Source organism: Phascolarctos cinereus, unplaced genomic scaffold, assembly GCF_003287225.1.
Source record: "Phascolarctos cinereus isolate Bilbo 61053 unplaced genomic scaffold, phaCin_HiC Scaffold_5;HRSCAF=322, whole genome shotgun sequence".
NCBI classification, from domain to species: domain Eukaryota; kingdom Metazoa; phylum Chordata; class Mammalia; order Diprotodontia; family Phascolarctidae; genus Phascolarctos; species Phascolarctos cinereus.
The window spans coordinates 411,693,088-411,716,720 of record NW_027555958.1 but is presented as its reverse complement, the minus strand read 5'-3'; the positions used below and the strand labels follow the sequence as shown (position 1 = coordinate 411,716,720).

Below are 23,633 nucleotides of genomic sequence, written 5' to 3'. Positions count from 1 at the left end.
ATTTGTTTTCCTTCTGCATGACTATGACCTTGGGAAAATTACCTAGACCTCTGGGCTTCAATTATTTATCTGTAGAGGACAAGATAATCTCTAAGATCATTTTAAGCTGTAAAACATGTGATTTATAGGACCCTGGTTCCATGTTAGGCCATCCCTACTTTGCCATACAAACACTAATCTCTCATACATGATAGGACAATATTTGCTAGAATAAATGCTGAGATTGCTCTTTGAAATCTCTTTTGGTCATCCTGTACCCCAGCTTGCTGCTCTATGACACTCACCCTGGGAGATGGTTGCTTGGTCAAGCCTGATATGATACATCACAGAACGGACTTTCCAGTGTTGTAGTAGAGGGTACCCAGATACCTCGCTGAAGTTCACCATTCCTAGGAACAAGGGAGAAAACATGACCGGTTAGAAAATGGCCCACCAAACACACTGCCCCCCATTGCCCAGATCCAGCCATTTCATCTCAGACCTATTTGTTTTAATCTCTTTAAAAAGAATACAAGGTCCCATAGAGAGTGTGCTGGGAGTTCACACACCATTCCATCTTTTGTTTTCCACGTGATCTCAGTTTCCTCCAATCAGTCAATCAATCAACAAACATTTAAGTGCATATTATGTTCCAGGTACCATTCTAGGTGTGGAAGACACAAAACAAAACAGCCTGTGTCTTCAGGAACTTGCGCTTTATTAAAAATACAAAATAACAATATACAAAGGACCTACACTTGGCCATTTGGGGAATTCTTCCATACACTGTGATCTATTTATAATTTGAAATCTTAGAAAACTGAGGCTCAGAGAACTTTTGTGTACGTAAGTGTAGATAACATTATTTACCTAACTATGTATCCATCCATCTATCTATATAGAGATGAGGCAAGAAATGATAGATAGACATATGTATTGATTGATAAGTAGACAGAGAGATAGACTGATGATATATTGATAGATGATAGATATACAGACAGATGAATAAATAGATGGGTAGATGGATAGTTGATAGGTGATAGGTAGACTGATGAATAGATGACAGATGGATAGATTCACAGATAGATGATGGATAGATGGATAGATGTCATTTGTCCTTTGTTTTTGAAGATCAGTGACATCATAGATGATAACCTGACTTGTGTGTAAATTGGACATAAGTGAGGCAAGTTTGCACAAAGTCATCAGCCTCACTCCCTCTTCCTGAGTCTTCAAAGTCCAGGGGCATGACGAAAGTCAAGATGACCGGCAATAGCCCAGGATACAGTGGTTGGCCTTGGTGTCTTTGATGTCTGACCAAACTCTAAGCTCTCCAAAATGCCTGTTTCAGCTGCCTAGTGCCCATTGTTCTAATCTGCCCATTCCCCCAGAGAAACTCTTCATTTGCTTGGGGTAGACATCCTCCTAACTCACCAACAGGTCTGAGGCCTGTCAATTACCTTCAACTGGGTTTAGCCTGTCTGCCAAGATGGTTTCCTAGGGTGTGGCAGTTGCGCATGCTACAGCTTTTTGGAGCCACGGGTGAGAGCTGGGTGAAGGCAGACATCAAAAGTAGATGAGCAGCCCTGAAAAGGGTTTGGCAAGCCCTCACGCTAGAGGTACCAGTCCTCTCTAAACACCTCATATACCACAGATGGATAAATACACGTGATGGGTAGATGACAGATATACAGATAGGTGATAAATTGATAGATCACAGATAGATGAATAAGTAATAGATGATAAATGGATAGACTGATAAATGATAAATGGATATACGATAAATGAATAAGTGATAGATGATAAATGATGGATAGATTGATAAATGATAAATATACAGATGGATAGATGATAGATGCCTAGATAACTGAAGGGTAGATTCATAGATTCAAAGATAGATGACAGATGAATAGATAGATAGATAGATAGATAGATAGATAGATAGATAGATAGATAGATAGATAACAGACATACTTCTATAAACATTTTTGTTTGGGGCCTATTATTTCCTTACTATGGGGAACTTTCAGTAATGGAAACTCTCTACACCAATACAGATCAGTAGCTTTAGAAAGTTCCCTAGGGCACCAAGAGATTAAGTTGTCCAAGGTTATCCATCAAGTTTGGAACAGCAGCAGGTCTTGAACCCCATATCTTCTGACTCGATGACTAGCCTTCCATCCATTACACCAAAGGTGCCTCTCAGGTGGCATGGTGGATAAAGTGCTTGACTGGGAGTCAAGAAGAGCTAGTTTCAAATCTAGTGTCAGACTTATACTAGTTGTTTGGTACTGGGCAAGTCACTTAACATTTGCCTGCCTTAGTTTTCTCAACTGTAAAATGGGAGTAACCATCACCCTCCCAGGGCTATTGTGAGAATCAAATAAGATCATATTTATAAACACTTTCAATATTTAAAGTACTTCAAACCTGTTATTATTCTATTTGCTCATATTTCTATAATGTGTTAAGGTGTACAGAGCACTTCCCCCCCGCCCCACCCCCCCCAACAACAACAGCTCTCTGAATTAGGCAGTGCAGGGGGTTCTTATCCCCATTTTACTGATGGGGAAGCTAAGATTCATGGAAATGAAGTAACTTCTCCAAGGTCCTACATAAGCATCAGTACCAGGTTCCAAACCCATTTTCCAAGTCCAAGCCCCGTACATCTTCCTCTCTTCTCAGCTGCTTACATAGGTCTCATCATGCTTCTTCTTTCTGAACCTTTAGGGATGCAACCAGCATGAATCCACAATGAATTCATCCTTCCTTGGAGTTCTTTGCAGAAATCTTCTACCTACATGTAATCTTTCCTTTGAGTACTTCAGAAGAAATACACTAAGTGATTTCAATTCTAAAGATAACAATGAAACTAAAAAGATTCAGAACACATTAGCATTTCATATAGTGTTTTGAGGTTTGCAAAACACTTTACCTATGTTACATCATAAGATCCTCACAACAACTTTGTGAGATGAGGGCTAGTTTGATGCCCACTTTACAGATAAAGAAACTGAGGCAGACTGAGGTTAAATGTCTTGCCCAGAGTCACACAAGTACTACATGTCTGGGGCAAGATTTAAATTCATGTTTTCCTAACACAAAATCCAGCATTCCATCCACTCTATCACCCAACAGTTGCTAATTAATTAATGAGGCCACACAAAATAAAAGCTTGAGAAGATATGATTCTTAAAAAGAAGTGGACTGGACAATCTTCCAGCTGTGCTGTAGCTCCAATCCTGGTCTCTGGGCTGAGCCCTACCTGGTGTTTTCCTTGTTATTCAATCTCTACTGGGCTTGTATCCCAGAACTGCCCAGCTGGCAGCCTGTCGTGTCTAATGAAAAAGACCACAGGACCTGGAGTCTGAAAAGCTGTTTCCTTATCTAGAAAACGGCAATATTAGTATTCACCCTGCCTATACCACAGATTTCTTGGGGAGGGATGGGGAGAGAGGGGGAAAGAATAAGCTCACTTCCATAAAATTACTTTGAAACAATGTCTATCAGTTACTATTGTTGGTGACTTGAGGAAATGAGGAGGAAGAGCAAAAGGAGGAGGAGGAAGAGGAAGAAAAGGAGGAAGAAGAAGAGGAGGAGAATGAAAGGGAGAAGAAAGAGGAAGAAGGGGAAGTAGAAGAAGAGAGGAAGAGGAAGAAAAAGAGGAGGAAGAAGAAAAGCAGGAAGAGGAAGATGATCATAAGAAAGATGAAGAGGAGGAAAAGAAAGAAAGAAAAGAGAAGCAGAAGGAAGAAGATGACAAGGATAAGAATGCCAGTATTCTCATGAAAATGTACAAGGCTTAAGAACCTAGATCAGGAAACCTGGGCTATACTCCTCACTTTATCAGCAGTGTACAGCAGGAAGATCACTGAATAGGCCCACAGATAACCTGGCTTCTAAACCCTGCCCTGCCCCACCAGCTGTGGTGGGAAACTGAACAAATCACTTCCCTTTTCAGACACTACTAGTTTCCTCATTGGTCAAATGAGAATAACACCCACTCTACTTGCATATAAGGAGTGTCGGGAGAATCATATTAAACTAAGGGTGCGAAAACACTTTGGAAAGTATAAAGGACTATATGAATATAAGAAAATATGTCTGTCATCACCAACATATCTACAAATAGAAAAAGAACCTTTATAATTGGAAAAAAATGCCAGAGCTGGGGGGTGTGGGTGGAGTGGGGAGGTCCTGGGGAAGAAGGCTGGGCTCTACTCCTTCTTCCACTTGTTCCTGGATTCAGGACTATGGTCAAGTCATTTCATGTCTAAACCTGATTCCACCTCTAAAATGGGTATAATTATCCCTGGATCACTTACCTCACAGGGATGTTGTGAGTTCCAAATAAGATAATCTAGCAAAGCACTTTAGAAACCTTAAGGTGCTCCGTCAGTGCTAGCAATGATTATAACCTGTGATCTCAGGTACAACCCTTTGCACCTCACAAAACATAGAGCAGTAAAGCTAAAAAAGACCTTAAGGAGCACCTGGTCCAAGTGCTTCACTTGAACAATAAAGAGATGAAGTCTCAGAGATGTGGAGAGACTTGTTCCACGGTCACAAAGCACTTTGTTATTGGGAAGGTCAGCTCTCCTGAACCTTAGTTTAGTTCTTATTCTCATTCTCTCTCTCTCTCTCTCTCTCTCTCTCTCTCTCTCTCTCTCTCTCTCTCTCTCTCTCTCTCCCTCCCTCTCTTCCTCCCTCTTTCCTTCTCCCTCCCCCTTTCCCTCTCCCTTCCCCCTCCCCTTCTCTGTCTCTCTCCCTTTCCCTCTCCCTTCTTTCCTTCCTCCCCCCTCTCTGCCACAATTTAGTTTCCTACACTTTAGTTCAGCAAAAGGAAGGTGCAGGGGTCAGAATAGGGTGGGGGGAAAGGGAGAGAAGGGAAAAAAAGGCAGGAGTAGAAAACTGACAGTGGCCCGCATTCTCCCACTGTGCGTGGAAAAACAGTTCAATTACATAAATGTTCAACAACAAATCCTCCCAATGCGTTTGTGATACATCAGAGTCATGGAAACGGTTACCTAACGTTTGATGCCTGTAAAGTGTTGCGTCATACCTCTTTAAAGGTGATATTTCTATAGCTTAAAAAATACAGGGTTATTTTTAAGTACTCATTTTCAGACCAAGCATATTATTCAGCAAATCCTGAAGTTTGACCAAATAAATGTGTGGCTTTCCCTACGTGCCTTGAAATTCTGAACCTCACTAATACGGTGGCTTAGACATGTGGACAGCTTAGGACTCTTTGTGGAGGTTGGGGAGTGAAGCCAGAGGAGGCACTTCTGAATTAGTCTGTTTCATGCAAGAGAGCTCCTCTGGGTAAGTGTTTTTGCTTTCATCTATGCTTGAATCAAGAATGGGTGTGCAGACTTAATGGAAAACCTGTCTTTAATACCTACTAACTCTGCTGTACCATTATTCATGCTAATGCACAGTGACAGTATTTGCCAAATTGACAGTCAGGCTGCCCTTCAGGACAATTGTGGAGAGGTTTGGAAAACACTTTTGAAAGCAGAGCCATGGTTCTCCAAGCTACGAACAACATGGGCTGGTGGGTCAAGCTTCTTTACCTCCAGGGCCTTCTTCTGTTCTCCCTTCATCCCAACCTATCATATCAAAGAGCTTCAAAGATCTACTCTTTCTCTTGTAAGGTCAAATTATATGTCAGATTTACAAATGGCACAAAGTTGAGAAGGGTATTCATGATCTAAAGAGAATTTTACAGGCAAAAAATGATGGGCCAAACTGAAAAACATGAAATCAAGGAGGGATAAATATAAAGTTATGTACTTTGGCTCAAACAATTAGCTTCTCTACTCCAAGATGGGGGTAGATAGGTGGCACAGTGGATATAGAGTACTGATCTTAGACTCAGAAAGACTCATCTTCCTGAGTTCAAATCCGGCCTCAGACACTTACTAGGTATGTGATACTGGGCAGGTCACCTAACCCTGTTTACCTCAGTTCATCATCTGTAAAATGAACTGGAGAAGGAAATAGCAAACCACTCTAGGATCTTGGCCAAGAAAACCCCAAATGGGGTCACAAAGAGTCCGACATGACTTAAAAATGACTGAACAGCGACTGCAGGACGGGGTGGGGAGAGGGACTGCAGTTCACAGATATAGTTGCTGTGAACAAGACCTAGATTTCAGTGAATTAGAAACTCAATAAGAGTCTGGGCTGGGACAAGTGACTTATTCAGCCCCCTCATTATCCCCTAAAAAGGTGATGCTGCTGTAGGCTACAGTAAAGAAGGAACAGTGCCTGGAAGGTGTATATAGCATAGTTTCTATTGTATCTAGCCTCTTTCAGACAAAATCAGGATTTCTATATTCCATTCTGGGTACTATTCTAAGAAGAAGTATGCCCAGAAGAGGGTAGCCAGGATGATGAAGGGATTAGAGACCATGCCATAAGAGCATTACCTAAAAGGAACTGGTCATGTTTGTTTTGAAGAAGAGAAGGCTTAGGAAGGCTATGAAAATTGTTTTCAAGTATCTGAAGGACCATGGATCACCTAGCCTTATTCTTTTGGAATAGGGCTTGGTTTTATTATATTTAGCCTCAGAGGGTAGAACTTGGAGAAACAGGTTGAATAAATGGTAAAAAGCCAAAAAAAAAATCCAAACAATTAGACCCATAAAAAAGTGGATGGAACTGCCTTGAGACGTGGGATTGTAGGTCTCACTAGAGTGTAGGTCTTTAAGCCGAGGCTAGACAGCCTACTGTCAGCGCTGGGGATTATAGTGGGAATTCGTGTTAATGGTAATGTGACCCCTGTTAGATGATCCCCAAAGCCCCTCCCAACTCTTAGGATCAGTCATTTACTGAAAATAAACTTCACATGGAGGCATGATAAGTGAGACCTACAAGGTCCTGGGATAAAAGAATCTGAGACTTGGGCAACACTAATATGTCACAGAATGATAGCAATATAAAGAGATGGTATGGTATAATGGAATGAGTGCCAGATTTGGAGACAGAGGACCCAAATTTAAACCTTAGATCTTTCACCTGTACCTTTGGGACTGTGGGCAAGTCACTTAACTTCTCTGAAATCTCAATTTCCTCATGGGTTAAAAAAATTTTAAAGTAGGTGTTAGACTAATGATCTGCAAGATTCCTTTTAGCTCTAAAGTATATGATCCTATGATCCTTTGGATCTGGGTGGGGACTCAAGAAGAATCACAACTAAAACAGTACTTAGGGGTCTGTTCAGTTGGAAGGAAGCCACTCAGATTTAACCCAATTAATCTATTTATTCTAGCCATAGAAAGAAGTCCATCCCTGGAAGGTTCTTACCACCTATTAAGTACTCACATCCTAAGGGAAAGAGAGTGGTCTTAAAAGATAAGATAGGAGCTTTCATTGAGTCAGGAAATCATCAAGGTATCCTAGTGGTACTAGACATATTCCTACTTCAGGACAACTAGTCAACATGGCCATAGGGCATGTAGAGTGGAAATTACTTTCCCTGGACAGGTGTTGTATCAGTAGATCAAAGTGTGTACACAGAAAGGGAAATACCTAGCAAGCCCAGACCCATTGTCATCCCCTTGCTTCATTCCAACAGAGGTCTTCCTTGGCTTCTCCTATCCCTCTCCTTATACCTGATAGCTTTGCATTCACAGAAGTCTTACTGACTTAAGGGAGAATACAAGCCTGGTGCCTCAGTGCTTCTGGGGACTGGTTAATTGAAACCCCTCCCTGTTTTTCCAACGCAGGCTACATTGTGTTTTCCTGATTGTGCTTGCAACCACCCTCCAAAACTAGGATTGAATCCATGGTCTTGTCCTTTTCTGCAGTAAGCTCTAATTAAAACAATCTACTTGCTTTGAACAGATTGCCTCAGGACAATAGAAAGTTGGCTGAGGAAGAAGAAAAGCAAGGAAGATCACCACAAAACCATCAACTATTAAAAATGAAAAGCAATTTAGAGATCAACTCAAGTCCCTCCTTTTGCAGATGAAGAAACTGAAGCTTGGAATAAGGAAATGTCTTATTCACTGTCATACAGCTAGTCATTGTTGAATCAGGACCAAGAATCCATGTCTTTTAACTCCTAGTATTGAGCTCTCTTCATTAAACAGCACTGCCTCTTACTATCAACAGTGAAAGCTGTCTGCTCAGATCCCTTTGCCTAAAGAATCTCCAATGTCAACCTTGATAAAAGATTTCTTCTCTTCACCTGCAGCCATAAATAGGTTACAGGATAACATAGAAACCAGGCTGTTTCATTTGGCTTTAAAGTTAATGGAAATATCCCAGTGAAGAAGGCTTAACAGTGCCCCAATAACTTCCTCTCTCTGTGGCAAATACACTGGGATTAAGTTTGTCTTCCCTTAAGATGGTGAAAATGAAAGAATCACATTTAGACATTACCCTGTCCTTAATACTAATACTTTTTCACAGTAGAGGAAACTCTAGTGGGTAGGGGAAGGCATTCTAGTTTGGGGACAGGACCCAAACATGGCAGAAGTCTCTCCTTATTTCTAGGTATGACATACAATCCTACTGATTTTGAATGTCCCCAATTTCATCCACCCCTACTTTCAGAAGCTTTGTGAAAAAGTAATATCACTCTGAGCCTTCTTATGTGCTTTCTTGGAGCAGCTGTTCAATGTCCTTCTGCAATGAAAGGAAGAATCCTGGGATCATTGTCTCATAGATCAAGAGCTAAAAGTAACCTTGGAGTCCATCTCCCCTCCTCTTTTTACAGGGAAAGAGAAAGAAAGAAAGAAAGAAAGAAAAAAAAAAGAAGAAGAGAAAAGAAAGAAAGAAAGAAAGAAAGAAAGAAAGAAAGAAAAAAAAGAGAAAGAAAGAAAGAAAGAAAGAAGAAAAGAAAGAAAGAAAGAAAGAGGAAGAAAGGAAGGAAGGAAGGAAGGAAGGAAGGAAGGAAGGAAGGAAGGAAGGAAGGAAGGAAGGAAGGAAGGAAGAAAGTGAGAGAGAGAAAGGAAGGAAGGAAAGAAGGAAGGAAGGAAGCCCAGAGAAACTAAACATTTTGCTTGAGGTCCCACAGGTATGTCACATATTGGATATGGGATTTGAACCACTGTCCTCCTACTCCAGAGACAAGGATCTTTCCACTGTATCCTGGTGGCTAGAATACTTTTTAGATAATGCTTTAAGCAATGGCTTAGCTGTCTATGAGCTGTGTAGAATTTACATTATTATTAGGTGCCATTTCACACCCTCCTTTAGGAGGAAGGAACACAAAGCATCAGTACTCTACTCTCAGAAAAATGTTGTGGTAACAAGTTAATAAGACCCTGCAGAGCCATGAGTGAAGTTCTGAGCATTCTCAGGCACTAGATTTTAATTTCCTGAGTTTGGGGGTGATGTTTCCACAGGCAGATGGTTGAAAGGAGAGCTCTTCTTGACCCGTTCTCCTGTTAACATACAGCAAAATGTATTCTCTGTCTCTCTCTGTCTCTTTCTTCTTCTCTCCCATTTTCTTTATTCTTTCTTTTGTTCTTCACTTCTATCATCTTTCTTACTTCTCTCTTTAATTCCATCCTTCTATCTTTCTCTCTCTCCTTTGGTTGCTCCTCTTTCCCTCTCTCTCCACTGTCCTCTTTACTCCCTCTCCCTTCCTTTTCTTTAATGTCTTTTCTTTTTCTTTCTCTTCTTCTTACCTTCCTTCCCTTCTTTTTTCTTCCTCCCTTCCTCCCTCTTTCTCTCCTTTCATTTCTCTGTACCTTTCTTTTTCAGTCTTTCACTGTCTGTATCTGTCTCTCTATCTCTGCCTTTGACTGTCTCTATCTCTCTCATAAATCTCTGTCTCTATCCCTGACTCTCTATCATTTCTTTCCTACCCCTCCAACTCCCCTTTCCATGCTGTCTTACCAAATAACACTCCATTTCAAGGCAAAACACAGCTGATTGTTTGAATGGTAACATTTTTTCAGTCATAATATTGGCTCTCAGTTCTGCCCAATCATTAACTCAGATCCTAGAAACCCCAGAAACCATGACCATGGTGTAGACCTGGTGTCTAAGGGATATCCACACTCATGCTCTGGTCCCAAGAATCATACTCTTTGGCTCAGAATAAGTGGCACTGAGACACCAAAAAGGTCATAAAATTTTAGAATAAGGACCTTGGAGGTCATTTAGTCCTACCCTCTCACTTTATAGATGATGAAACCGGGGTCTAGAAAGGCTGAGTGATGTAGAGTCACAGCTAGGACATGACAGATTTAAGATTTATCCTAGGTTCAATGATGCCAAAGCCAATTTCCATCATCCCATGCTGCCTCTGAAAACTCATATTTAAAGAGCACTTTAAGGTTAGGGCTTATGGAGAGGGAGAAAACCTTATTTGCACAAACCCACCATCTTCTACCATTTGTAACTATGTACTACTGGCTCCTGGTGACCAGAAGAGATTCTAGTTAGCAATTTCAAACAAAGCCTTGCCAGGGAACACGTAAGCCACTGTACACCCAGTGAGACTGCTCTGTCTGCATGTGTGACATAGCTTGGTTGTCTCTTGTTTGCCTCCAAAACCTACCTTCTCATAGAAAGCACCCAGGAGGCCCAGACTTTAGGCACAGCTCTTGTAACTAAATCTCCATGAGTCCACGGACTAGTTGGTTTCCTCAATTGTGAAATAATTCAGTTAAACCAGAAAATGTCTGAAGTCCCTTTTGTAAGTCTATCACCTCACTTAATGTCCAGGACATCCTTGTAAGATAAATGAGGACAGGTACTGTGCTATATAATTTTCTGCTGCTGCTGCTTCTTTTCCTCCTTCTCCTCCTCCTCCTCCTCCTCCTCCTCCTCCTCCTCCTCCTCCTCCTCCTCCTCCTCCTACTACTACTACTACAAAGCAGTTTGGCATAATTTGCAGTTAACCTTGAGGTCAGGAAGTTGTTCAGTTATTTTTCAGTCATGACCCCATTTGGGGTTTTCTTGGCAAAGATACTGGAGTGGTTTGTCATTTCTTTCTCCAGTTCATTTTATGAGGAAACTGAGGCAAACAGGGCTACATAGCTAGTAAACATCTGAGGCCAGATTTGAGCTTAGGAAGATAAATTTTCCTGAATCCAGGCCTACCACTCTATCCACTGTGCCACCTAACTGTCTCAGGAGTTAGGAAGACCTAAGTTCAAATTTCACTTCTGACACATCCTGGTTTTGTGATCCTCTGTAAACCACTTAATTTCTCAAAGAACCAGGCAATTCCCTAAGACTGTAAATTACAGAGATGTTGCCAATCCATTAGAATGGAGAGAGTTCCTATACCTGTACCTATACCCATACTTCCCTACACCATTGAAATCAGAGATTCAGATTCTGCTCTCCCAAACAAAATAAAACAATAGTAATGGATATAACAATGTTCGTAACTCTCCTCATTCAATCAGGTCCTGGAAGCCTAGAGGGGCAGGTAGACTCACCAGTCAGGAACTCTGGATCTGGAGTAGGCTCTGAGATCTCCTCTAGGCACTGATTCTCCAGGGGGACAGTGGCCACTACAAGGCCATCTGGTAGCTGTTGCTCTAAGCCTCGGGCAAAGTTGTTCTGTCTGGAAAAAGGAACAGGTCAGTGATTTCTAGGCATTCATGGTAAGCACACTTCTCTGGGGCCATACTCTTCTTCAAATCTTAGGGGAAAATTCTCTTCTGGTATAGTATGTCAAATTCCTAGCCAGCCTGCCTTAGTTTTGATGAGGGAAGGGAAGCCCTGTGGAAAATGTAGGGATAGAACTGGAAAAAGATTAGGAAGGAATGTAGAGTAGAGGCTACTTAAAGGGCAACATGAATCTTTCCTATCCAATTGTCCTCAGCCTCAGGGACTGTTTCTGAAGGAACAGTCATCAAGATCCCTAGCCAAGAATATTAATATGGGTAGAGTCTCTCTCCTGCCTGAACCACAGGCAAGCACCTGGCTGTGGTAACTAGCCTGAGTGCTTCGTTATGAAGCACAATTCCCAAAAGAGCAAAGTCTTGATGCCCAAGCTTGGCACAAATATAGGCTCTAATTGGTCCCAAATCTCACATTCTACCATTCATTATTATCTCTTCCATTCTCAAAGGAATTTCCAAGGGAAATATGAGGAAAGATACATACAAATGGATGAAGTTTTAAGACCCCTGTTAGAGAAGTCAAAGTCCCATATATCTTTAAATAGTTTTAATCTCTTGTAGACAACTCTTCCATTTAAAGAGAAATGACCAAAATCATCTCTGAATAACTCTAAAGCACGAATGCATGATTGAATGATGAGTACTATATTCCAAGCACTGTGCTGAGTGTTGGTGATATAAATACAGAAGTGAGTCATCCTTGCCTTCAAGGAGCTAACATTCTAAGGCAGAATTTAATAAGGACTCATTCAGAGGAATGGTGGCTAGAAAGGAAAGTTATGGTCCATGAGGCCTCAAAAGTAAAGACAATGAAAAGAACAACTGGCATGCCATTTTGGGAGGCAATGGTAATATTGATATACACACACATACACATACATATATAATGTATGTATATGTATGTATGTGTGCATGCATAATACATATAAGTATATAACATACACATAGATATGTGTATATACACATGGGCGTGAATATGTGCATTCAAATATACAAGTAAACATGTGTCTTGTATAGTTTTGACCTTGGTTTTTTGCATAGATTGTTGTCTCCTTTCAGCAAAGACTGTATCTTCTCCACAGGCTGCAAATTCCCTAGAGCACCTAACCTCATGCTAAGCACACAGTGAAGATGAGATTACACCTCATTATTATAGTATTACAAGTGTTTGAAACACCACCACCAGTACCACCCCCACACACACACATTACCATTTCACAGATATGAGATAGCTTAGACAGAATCTACAATTCCAATAGGGATAAGGTAAATGCTCATTCAACACCTCTCTGTTACCCAAGTGGTTCTAGGATACTGAAATAATGAATATTGGACCCATTGGGGACCTTGAAAATCTATCAGTCACATCCCTCTACCTTCAGGAATCATTACATGTTATCCTTTTGAGACTGTATGATAAGTTTATGGTTCTCCAAGGGCAAACTGCCCTGGGTGATCCAGTCCACACCCATGGAATTCACCTGAATGTTCCTTTCAGCACCTGTCCAGGTGCCACTTCCTTGGAGTGATTATTGTAGCCAAAGAATATCTCCCCAAAGAGAGTCTGGTTCATGGGAAGCTCCCGACTTTCCCCACATTCAGCTCCCTCTGGGCAAGTCTCAGTGATCAGCTGGCAGGAGCGCCCATCCACACCAAGCTTGTAATCCTCAATGCACCTGCCATGATAGAACACAAAAGTAAGAGGCTAAAACATCAGTTAACCTAATGGCTGATCCAATCCATTGGAGTATGGTATTGAAGAAAAGGAGACGTCTTGGATAGCAGAAATGTTGAGATTTCTATTGCCCCTGCTAACCCAGTATTGTTCAATTACCCAAATCTGTAAACTGTCTCTCTTTCCATTTATGTAAACAGTTCAACTAGATCCCTTTTCTCTCTCTCTGCTAAGCAGAGACGTTCAGAATGTCTAGAGGTGTCTAATTCTCAAGGAAATAGCTTGTTTCTCAAGCAGTTTTTGGGTGACACTCACCAAATATAAGCTTGTGAATGAATCAGTGTACTTTAAAGTCTTTCTCAGACACTTATCTATACCATCCTAACATTTGTTAGTAATCAATCAACATCAAGAGCATATGTGCTAGACACTGGAGACACAAAGACAAAAATGAAATGATGAATGCCATCAAGGACTTTACTTTCCATTGTCACATTTTATTTAGGGGCAGCTAGATGGATGGTGTGCATGACATGGAGTCAGGACGAACAGAGTTCATACTATGCCTTAAATTACTGTGTGACCCTGGGCAAGTCACTTAATTTCTTCCTGCCTTAGCTTCCTCCTCTGTAAAATGAGGATAATAATATCACCTACTTCATAGGGTTGTTGTGAAGATCCAGTGAGATAACATGTAAAGCACTTTGCAAACCTTAACGTATGATATAAATACTATTAACATCATCATCGTCATTATTATTGCTAGTAGTAGTAGCACTAGTAGTAGTAGTATCGTAGTAGTAGTAGTAGTAGTAGTAGTAGTAGTAGCAGTAGTATAGCAGTAGTAGTAATAGAGGAGGAAGAGGAGGAGGAGAGAGAGGGAGGCAAAAGACTCTCAGAAAAGGTGAGCAGAGATTGCAGTCATGGAAGGCAATCCAGACAGAATAAATATGGGAAGACACAGTGTTCAAGGTATCATTTCATTGTATTAATTTGGCCTCTCACCAGCTAGCTAGGCCATGGAAAAGATTTATTATCTTTTGTGTCCCAACACAAGATCAATTGAAATTAATTCTCACCTTCAAGAAGTCCTCTTGATCTAAATACATACTGGTATACATATTCACATATTGTCAACTCTCCAAGTACAATTAATCCAAAACTATCTACTGGCTGTCCCCCTAACTGGGTGCATGTTACCCTAAATATATACCACGGCTAATGCCTGTAAAGAGGGATTAACCATTAGCAAATCTGTTTATTACTGTCATGTTTCCAGTTGTATTATAAAGGATATTCATTTGTTAGCTGAAGTATGAATTACCTCTTTGTGATTAGGAAAATACAGGAGGGTGGCTGGGCCCAGCTAGCCAGAAAATTTTAAGATGCTTATAAATCACACACATTTGTGAAGTTCAAAAGCATTACCTTTTAGAAATAGCATTAATGTTTCTAATAAAATAAGCTGAGCTCTGGTTAAAAGCCTAAAATTTTACAGCTGCCAATAGAGGTCTAACTATGACTCTAATTACTATCATAACAAGAATCACCATGGAGTAGTGAGAAAGAGTTGGAGACTCCAGGGCAGACAAACTGGGCTTATACTTCAGCTCTGTCACTTACTACCTGTGTGACTTTGTACATATCATTCAGTCTCTATGGGTCTCAGTTTTCCCAGCTGCAAAATTAGAAGGTTAGAGTAGAAGATGTCTAAGTTCCATTGAAACTTTAAAGGCATGGTTCTATAAAGCACTGATATATGTGGGCAGGCACTGCCTTCCTATGTGTCCCTGCATGGTGCGAGCTCCTCTAAGGCAGGGCCTGTTTTCTGCCTGTCTTTGTATCCCTAGTGCCTGACAGGTGTTAGCTGACTGACTGACTTGTCTCCACCAGCCATGCTGTTTTCAGGCTGCCTCACTTTCCTCCCTAACCATAGAAAGGTCAAGAGCTGAACTCCACCCATTCCCTCCCACTGAGAAAGTGCAGGCCTTTTTTGTTGGAGGACTGTCTTCTGAGCCACACACCTAATCATATTTTTTTGTGCCAGGTGAAAAATATCCTTATTGCTCTTTCGATGACAACTATTTCTATTTTTCTGTCACCTCGAGATATATGTGTATATACCTGTATGAACAAATATATATGAACATGTGTACCCTACTAAATTATCTAAGTGAAAATGTTTTCTGTATAGTTTTGAATCTACTTTCTATGTAGCTTGTATGTTTCCTGTGGAAAGGGCCACATCATCTCTGAAGGCTGGAAATTTCTGAATGCATCTAAACCAATTAAAATGTTAAGCAACAGTGAAGAAAAGTTGGAAGTCTCATCATTGTATTATAAGTGTCTGAAACCCTTCCTACATTTATATTTTATGAGACACCGCTCAGAACTAATGTATGTGTGACTGAAACCAACATCAATATAATGACTTAGTTCAATCTCATGGCCCTGTTTGAGAATGAAAGACAAACAACAATAACCATAAGGGCATGCTTATCACAAGGCATTTGTGGAAAATATGACGTACACACAATAATCTCTCCTGTATCTAAAATGATTGTGGAATAAAGCATTCCAGTTCCAACTTAGAATCTCAGCGTTGGAAGAGCCATGAGAAATCATTAATCAATTATCAAATATTTGTTAAGTATTTAGTGTGTGTCAGAAATGTGCCAGGTAGTTGGGATACAAAAACAAAATGGTCCTTGCTCTCAAAGAGCTTACATCCTAATCCCTGTCATACACTATCTTTCATGCGTAGATTTCTAATTTTCAGTGTCAGACCACAATAAAATATTCATAACACTAAAACTATATTGAACATAATTTAACTTTTTTCTTGATTCCAAAGAACTTTGGCATCTTGCGAATGCTCCAGGCTCTTCATGAAGAACACCATGTAGGGGAATGGCCTGGATCTGAATGTACCTTAACATTTATACCCTATCGATTGCTTGATTTTAGATATCTTTTAGTTTCCTGTCTCTGTCTCAATCAAAGCAGGGTACTATCGTGTTGGAAGATGTACTAGGCTTGGAGTCAGAAGACCTGGGTTTGAGTCCTGGCTAGGTGACCTCAGGTCACCTTGGATCTTTTGGGCCTTATTTTCCTCTTCTGGGAAAGAGGGATAACAGTAATTTGCTACCTACCTCCTAGGATTAGTAAGAAGATAAAAGAAGATGATGTTAAGTGAAAGCTCTGGGTAGCTATAAAGTGCTCTGTGCAGCTAAAGTTATTAATGGCGTTATTGTTTCATAAAGGTAAAATTCAGGATGCAAATAAAATCTAGTGGTTTAGATTTCTAAGGCAAAGGTGAGTTTACTTCTTTAACCCACACAAATCTTGCCCAGTCAGGCATATTGCTATCAATCCTTGCCATACTCATGGTGTGTTACTATGATGACACACTGAATGATGATATTAAATAACTGTGCTTTGAGATTCCTGCCCATTGAGCCTAATCTCTTAGAGTATAAACCTAACTTTATTTTGACCCTGAACATCCAGGTGGCTTTGGTCATTATCTGTTTTCATTGAGAGATTTCAGACAAGTTGCTATCTATGAAGGGATTTGCTGGTAAATGTTTAACTCTTGATATTAAATAGACTCTTGATATTAAAAAAAATTATGCAATATACTTTAAAGTTTTATTTGAATTATTAACATGTTCTTAAGTCTAGACAATTAACAAAACAACAAATCAACCTTGATTGTAATGATTGCTGATTTCTGGGGTATAAACACTGGCAATGAAAATTTAACAATGGCTCTCACAATCCAATTAGATCTAGCTTCAGCATACTCTTGTATCTGTGCCATCGAAGAGTGATAGCATATTTTTCAGTCTGGTTTCAAGCATCTTTCTAGACAGATGCTGCCTCTCCATATCTGAGAGAGTCATGCTACAGATGACACCAAACTCAACCTTTATGTCACTGACATTTTCTGTACTGACTGTAACCCCTCTGTCTTCACATATGTACCTGTTTCCATAAAACAGAACTCCACTATGGTATATCGACAATGACTGAAAAATATTCAGTATAGATTGCCTTTTATTAATTATACAAAACCAGCACCAGAACCAGCACCAGCATCACTACCACAACAACCTGATCACCAGCAGAGGGGGTATTCCTTCCATTTTTAGTAGAACCATATTTTAGAGAGATGATCATTGAATAAGGAGGCAGAACCTCAGGGATTTAATCCTAAAATTGTCATTTACCAACCATATGGTCTTGAGCAAGTCACCTAATTTATTTGAGACTCATTTTTCTCATCTTGCCTACTTGGCTCCCTCATGGGATTGTCACAAGGGCCAAAGTTAATATAATGTAATTGAAAAGGACTTTGAAAAATGTCAAGTACCAACCATGACTACTACAAAAGAGCATTCCAAGAAATTCAGAAACTCATTGGAAACCATAGACAACATTGTCTGCTTCCGGACAATGCTTGTTCTAGCAGAATAGCTAAGAACTTGGTGTAATTGTCAGCTTTTTGAAGAATAAATCCCTAGGTTTCATCACTTACAAACTGGGGGATTTAGACTAGATGATCCCTAATGTCTTTTCCAACTGTTACATTATAAGATCCTACAGTCTGGGATACTCTGAGAGGGATGCTGTGAAAAGCATATTGGGCTTGGAACCAATTTCCTCATCTCTAAAAGGATACTGTGTTGGACTAATATCCCACATAGCTCTAAAGTCATATCATTCTTAACTCTCAACTTTCTTCTTCCCTTTCAGTTAATGAGACTGCCTAGCTAGAACAAAGGAGATTTACAGGTAAGAATGACTAGCAAGAAATCTGAGAGTTTGAGGCCCTGAAAGTTAATGGAGCCCTATAACCTAACTGGCTAGCCTGAATGTGATCCAGGTGCTTATGTGTCCATTACAAGAGCGTGGTATAATGGAATGCACACAAGGCTTACAATGTGAGTTCTGACTCAATATCTATTAGCCATGTGACCATGGCACAGCGGATGGAGTGCTGGGTCCTGAATCAGGAAGACCTGAGTTCAAATCCAGTCTGAGACACTTACTAGATGTACAACCTTGGACAAGCCACTTAACCCTATTTTCCTCAGCTTCCTCATCTGTGAAATGAGCTAGGGAAGGAAATGACAAATCACTCCAATATCTTTGCCAAGAAAACCACAAATGGGGTCATGAAGAGTCAGGCATGACTGAAACAACTGAACAACGACAACACAGGCCTATAACTTCAACACTCAGAGCTCCATAGTCCTCATTTGCCAACATGGGGGTGAGGATATTTTACTTATCATAGGTTTTTGGTTGTTTCTTTGTTTCAATCAGGAAAAAAAATGTTTTGGAAACTGTAAACCACCATACAGCAGTAGACTCTAACTTCCTTGAACACAGAGAATATCCTCCCCTCCCCCTGGCCTTTTTTTTTTCCTAATCTTTGTAATCCCAGAACCTAGAGAATGCCTTGTACCGGGAAGGCATTTATTTTTCTTAATCGAATACTATCAGAAGCTAGAAGGGACATTAACAAAATGAGATTCTGCTTGAAGGTTTTCAAAGGGAAGAGAGGGACCCACCACCCCACAAGGCAGTCCATTCCACTTTTGGTTAGCCCCCATTGTTAGGGAGTTCTTTGTGAGTTTTATATTTGGCTTTTCTGACAACAAATCTCAATTAACCTCTCTTCAACTTCTACTCATTTCTGCTGATTCTGTCTTCTGGGAATGAACAGACAAGTCTAATACCTCATCCAAATAAAAATCCTTCAAATACATGAACACAGTTATCTTGTCCCCACTGAGTCTTCTCTTTCCCAGGCTAAACATTCCCAGTTTCTGCACCCAATTCTCATATGACATGGATTCAAGGCTCTTCATCCTCCTGCCTGGCCTCTCCTGGGCACTCTTCAGTTGATCAATTTCCTTTTTAAACCCCTGTGTGTATAGAAATGAACACAATACTCAAGATGTAGTCTGAGAAAGGTAGAGCACAATGGAACTATCACTTACCTGTTTGTGAAAGCCATGCCATTCAATGCTGCCCAAGATCCCATTAGCTTTTTTGGCCTCCACATTATACTGCTGACCCATATGGAGCATGTAGTCCATTAAAACCACCAGATCTTTTTCAGAACAACTGCTGTCTAACCATGCTTCTCCCTATATTGCACTGACATATTGATTTTTGTACCAAGTACAAAAGCCTCCATTTAAACCTATTGAATTCCATTTGATTAGTTTCATCCCAATGCTCTATCCTGTTTAGATCCTTTTAGATCCCGACTTTGTCATCTACCATGTTAGCTATCCCTCCCAACTTTTTGTCATCTGAAAATCTGATGATCGTGCCATCTGTGCTTTTCTCTAGTTCCTCTTGTTTTTGGCTTAAATTTTGGACATTTACATATAGATATTTGAGGCCTTAGGTTTTTCTACTGACTCCTTTCTTGGAAGTCTTCTGCTGTGAACTTCTGGGTATATCAACTGCTATTTCTTCTTTGTAGCTATTCACCACGTATACAGATATACAGATGATATACATAGATAGGTGAGACAGATTTATATATGTACATATATGTATATACATTTGTGTGTGTGTGTGTGTGTGTATAACTATCTAGGCATCTTCTCCCTCTTCCATCCTTTTTTATTTTAGTTTAAAGCTCTTTTGATTAGATTTGCATGACACCTGGCAAATACATTCTTCTCAACCATTGTTAGATGTATTTTGTCTCTGGCCTGGGATCTGATATACCTCTATTTAAGCCATGCTCCAAAAATCTAAATCTCAATCCCAGATACCACCTTCCTAACTAGCTGTTCACTTCTCATTTTTTTTTTCTGTTTTGCATCCCTCTCCTTCATTGGGGAACAATGAGGGAAATATAACCATTTTCCCAAGTATCTTCATTTTCTTGCCTCAGACTTCTTCATCATTGCCAACAATTTTTAGGTTCCTTCTAATGTTCCTTCTAGTGGTGTCATTTGTGCCCACATGAAATCATGAGAAAAAGGTAATTATTATCCATTTTGATAAGTCTTGGGAGGTTCTCTGTTATATTTTGGATGCCTGCCCTGGGAAGGCAATGCAACTTTCTCTTGCTGATATCAGATTGAGAAATAGCTCCTTCCCTACCCCCTGAGCAGGAAATCACTGCTTTCTACAACTTGTCTCTACTTCCTCTTCCTTTTACTGTGTATTTTCACACCTGACCACTTCTGGGTATCTACTATATTATTCTTCATAGGACAAACAACTTTTCCCCTTTAGAGTGCCCAGCTTCCTTCTCCTGAACAAATAAATGAGGAGAAATGGGAAAGAAGAAAGGGAGGAAAGTCTATTCTGGCAAAATTGTTGCGGTGGAAATGATGGGAACCCTGAGGGGAAGCGACTTCTTCCTCTTAAAGCTTGTGATAGAGAAGTACAGAAAATCTCCATGTAGTATGAACATACACCCTAGATTTCAGGAAGAAAGATTGCAAAGGGTTCAGAAGAAAGAGAGGTCAGGGTTATTAACTAAAAACGCTAGAAGAGAAGTTAGCTCAGGAAAAAGAGGAGATGCTCCAGAGTGAAATTCTGAAGATGCAAAGAGAACCAATAAATGAATGAGTGAAAAAAAAAATGTATTAAGTATATATTATGTGCCAAGCATATATATGGGCATATAAATCAAAAAAGTGAGATACTCCTTGCTCTACAGAAACTAACATTCTGATCTGGGGAGACATAAATATAAGAGACGTTAGTTGTAGGGCAGATGCAAAGACCCCCAAACCCTAAAGAAGCAGTAAAAAAAAAAAACAGATAGCAAGGCCCTAAGGTCCTTAGGAACATCACTAGGCCTGAGGGCAGTAACTGGATGGAACAAAGGCCTTTAGGATACAGCCACAGGGTAGATGGCCAGGTCTGGTGCCCCCTATCTTACTGGAGTTACTGTAGTTGGGGACCACCAGCTCATCTGAGCACTGCAAACAATTAAACCTCTCTTCCATCCCAGCTACTTAAGTGGACTCTGCAGAAAGAGCCTCAGATCTATTTTTTTCAGGTTCTTTTTGTAACAGCCATTCCTTTTTCCTTTGTTCCTCTGTGTGACAGTCTTCCATTCTATGACATTCTGGCAAGGGTCAATTCTCACTCCTCTCCTTCAGATTCCTTCTGTTCCCCATTGAAGTGTCCTGCAAAACCTGAGGTGTGGAGAGCCATTCTTTGAACACTTTCACCTATCAGGACAGTAATCAGCCCCCACTTGGAACACAGATGACATTTACTTAGCGAAGGCAAAATCACAATCATCTAGCTCTCATGGAAAGCTTCTCCCATTTCTCCATAACTTAATCTTTTACAGCTTTTAAAAGAATAATAATAACAAGCATTTATGTAGCACTTTAAGGTTTGCAAAGCTCTTTACAAATCCCATCTCATTTTATCTGCACAATGACCCTGAGAGGTGTTGTTATTAAGTCATTTTCACTCACGTCCAACTCTTTGTGACCTCATTTATGATATTCTTGGCAAGCATATTGGAGTGGTTCACCATTTCCTTCTCCAGCTCATTTTACAGATGAGGAAACTGAGGCAAATGGGGTTAAGTGACTTGCTCAGGGTCACAAGCTAGTAAGCATCTGAGGCCAGATTTGTTCTCACATCTTCCTGGCTCTAGGCCCAGCACTCTATCCACTGAACCACATACCTGTCCCTGGGATATAGATCCTCTTATTCTCCCCATTTTACAGATGAGGAAACTGAGGCAGACAGAGGTTAAGTAACTTGCTCAAGCATCACACAGCAAGTTGGGTTCAAGACAGCACTTGAACTCAGATTCATTCTTCAACCATAAACTGATAAGGAATAATTTTATCTCCCATTGTCACATCTTAATAACTATACAACCCCACTCAACTTCCTTTTCTCAGTTCTAATAACACCATACCCAGATCCACTTCAGTCACGCCAATTTCCTATCTGTTTCATCCTACCCACAGATTAACTTTGCCAAATTTACTTTGCCCCCTAATTGTTCCACTTGCCTCTTCTTACTTACCATTGCCTGTCTTACCAACTGCTTTCTCCTTTTCCTTCCTGAGTTTACCACTTCAGAATCTACAATCCTCCTTGATCCTTTTCAAACCCCCTTAATTCTTTTATATACACACTATTTGTCCTTGATCCTGCTCTTCTTTCAACCCAAAAGTAGTTTCTGTAAGAATAGCTGGGCCTAGAAATTGTTCTCCTTCAAATGTTCCTTAATTTCTCCCAAATGTTGCCAAATTTCTCTTCTCAGATGCAATTTCTGACTTATGTAACTAATCTAGCCCCTTCAAATTAGCTTCATGTTTTCCTTCTTTTTCAGCTCAAGTCTTCCCTTTTCACCACATCCTTTCTCCAACAGCAGCTGGAAAGTAGAATGGACTGCACATCCAGTTATTTCTTCCATGATCACACAATGCCTTACCTATGCCTCTCCGCCACTCATAAAAGTAAGCTACTATATTACAAACCCCTGGTGGTCAGAAGCTGTCTTATTCATTTTTATATTCTGAATTCCTAACAAAGTATTTGCCCAACAAATGTTCAATTGAATTAAAGTATGCAGACTGGTTCTGAGCATACTCACCCACAGAACATGAGGATGTTATACAGCAAAGGATCGTCTGGGAAGGGTGCCATCTGCTGGAGACATAACTGCTCACAGCCTCCGTTGAATCCGTCGGAGCAGTCAACCCCAATATGGCGATCGTAGCAACCGGTACCATCCTTCATGGGGCTGAGTCCTGATGGGCACTGGCACAATCAGAAAGCATCCACATAACCCAGATGAAACAGCGATCTGAACACTCTCGGGACCAAAATTTAACCTCAGGCAACTATTTCTAATGCCAGGGCATGAAATCATTAGCATTGGAAATTCATTCATGAACTTCCTACTGGACTGGACTCCCTTTAAAAGCTTGTGACCCTTTGTGCCATACCATTTCTTCTCTCTGGGCAACCAATAATACATATTTGTGTTAAAAATGAGTTTCTCTTTACCTAGACAGAAGGGGTTGTGAAGAAAGGGGACACTGTAGCAAAGCAGCATGTGTGAGGTATGCTGGTCTGGCCTGAAGCTAGCAGAACAGTGGGTGTGATGGGCCAGAATTAAAATGCATTAGCAGGGCTTCCTTAGGGCTGTGCTACTGTTTAGGCTGAGCACTCACTGGACCCTTTTCATGTCCAAAGAACTTTGTCAATGTTTAGTGTGGAGTTAGAGTGAGTGTACAGGGGCAAGTGAGGACAGCTCAAGACTCTTGGAAATAGTTGACTTTCCATGTGACCTTGAAGAAGCCACTTGGATGCTATGCACAGGAGGCAGGACCAGACACCATCATTTGTTAAAT

The 23,633-nt window shown here is 40.5% G+C and overlaps 1 protein-coding gene across 5 annotated transcripts in view; it reads right to left on the bottom strand.

The window, feature by feature from the left end:
- ASTN1 (astrotactin 1) overlaps positions 1-23,633 on the bottom strand; it is a 441,904-nt gene that overhangs the window by 84,310 nt on the left and 333,961 nt on the right. For all 5 annotated transcript variants that reach the window (XM_020984286.2, XM_020984291.2, XM_020984287.2 and 2 more), the window contains 4 exons: positions 22,871-23,037; positions 13,061-13,255; positions 11,391-11,518; positions 285-389 (listed from right to left, as the gene is read on the bottom strand). In XM_020984286.2, coding sequence (XP_020839945.1) covers positions 285-389; positions 11,391-11,518; positions 13,061-13,255; positions 22,871-23,037 — 595 coding nt within the window. The remainder of the gene's footprint in view (positions 1-284; positions 390-11,390; positions 11,519-13,060; positions 13,256-22,870; positions 23,038-23,633) is intronic.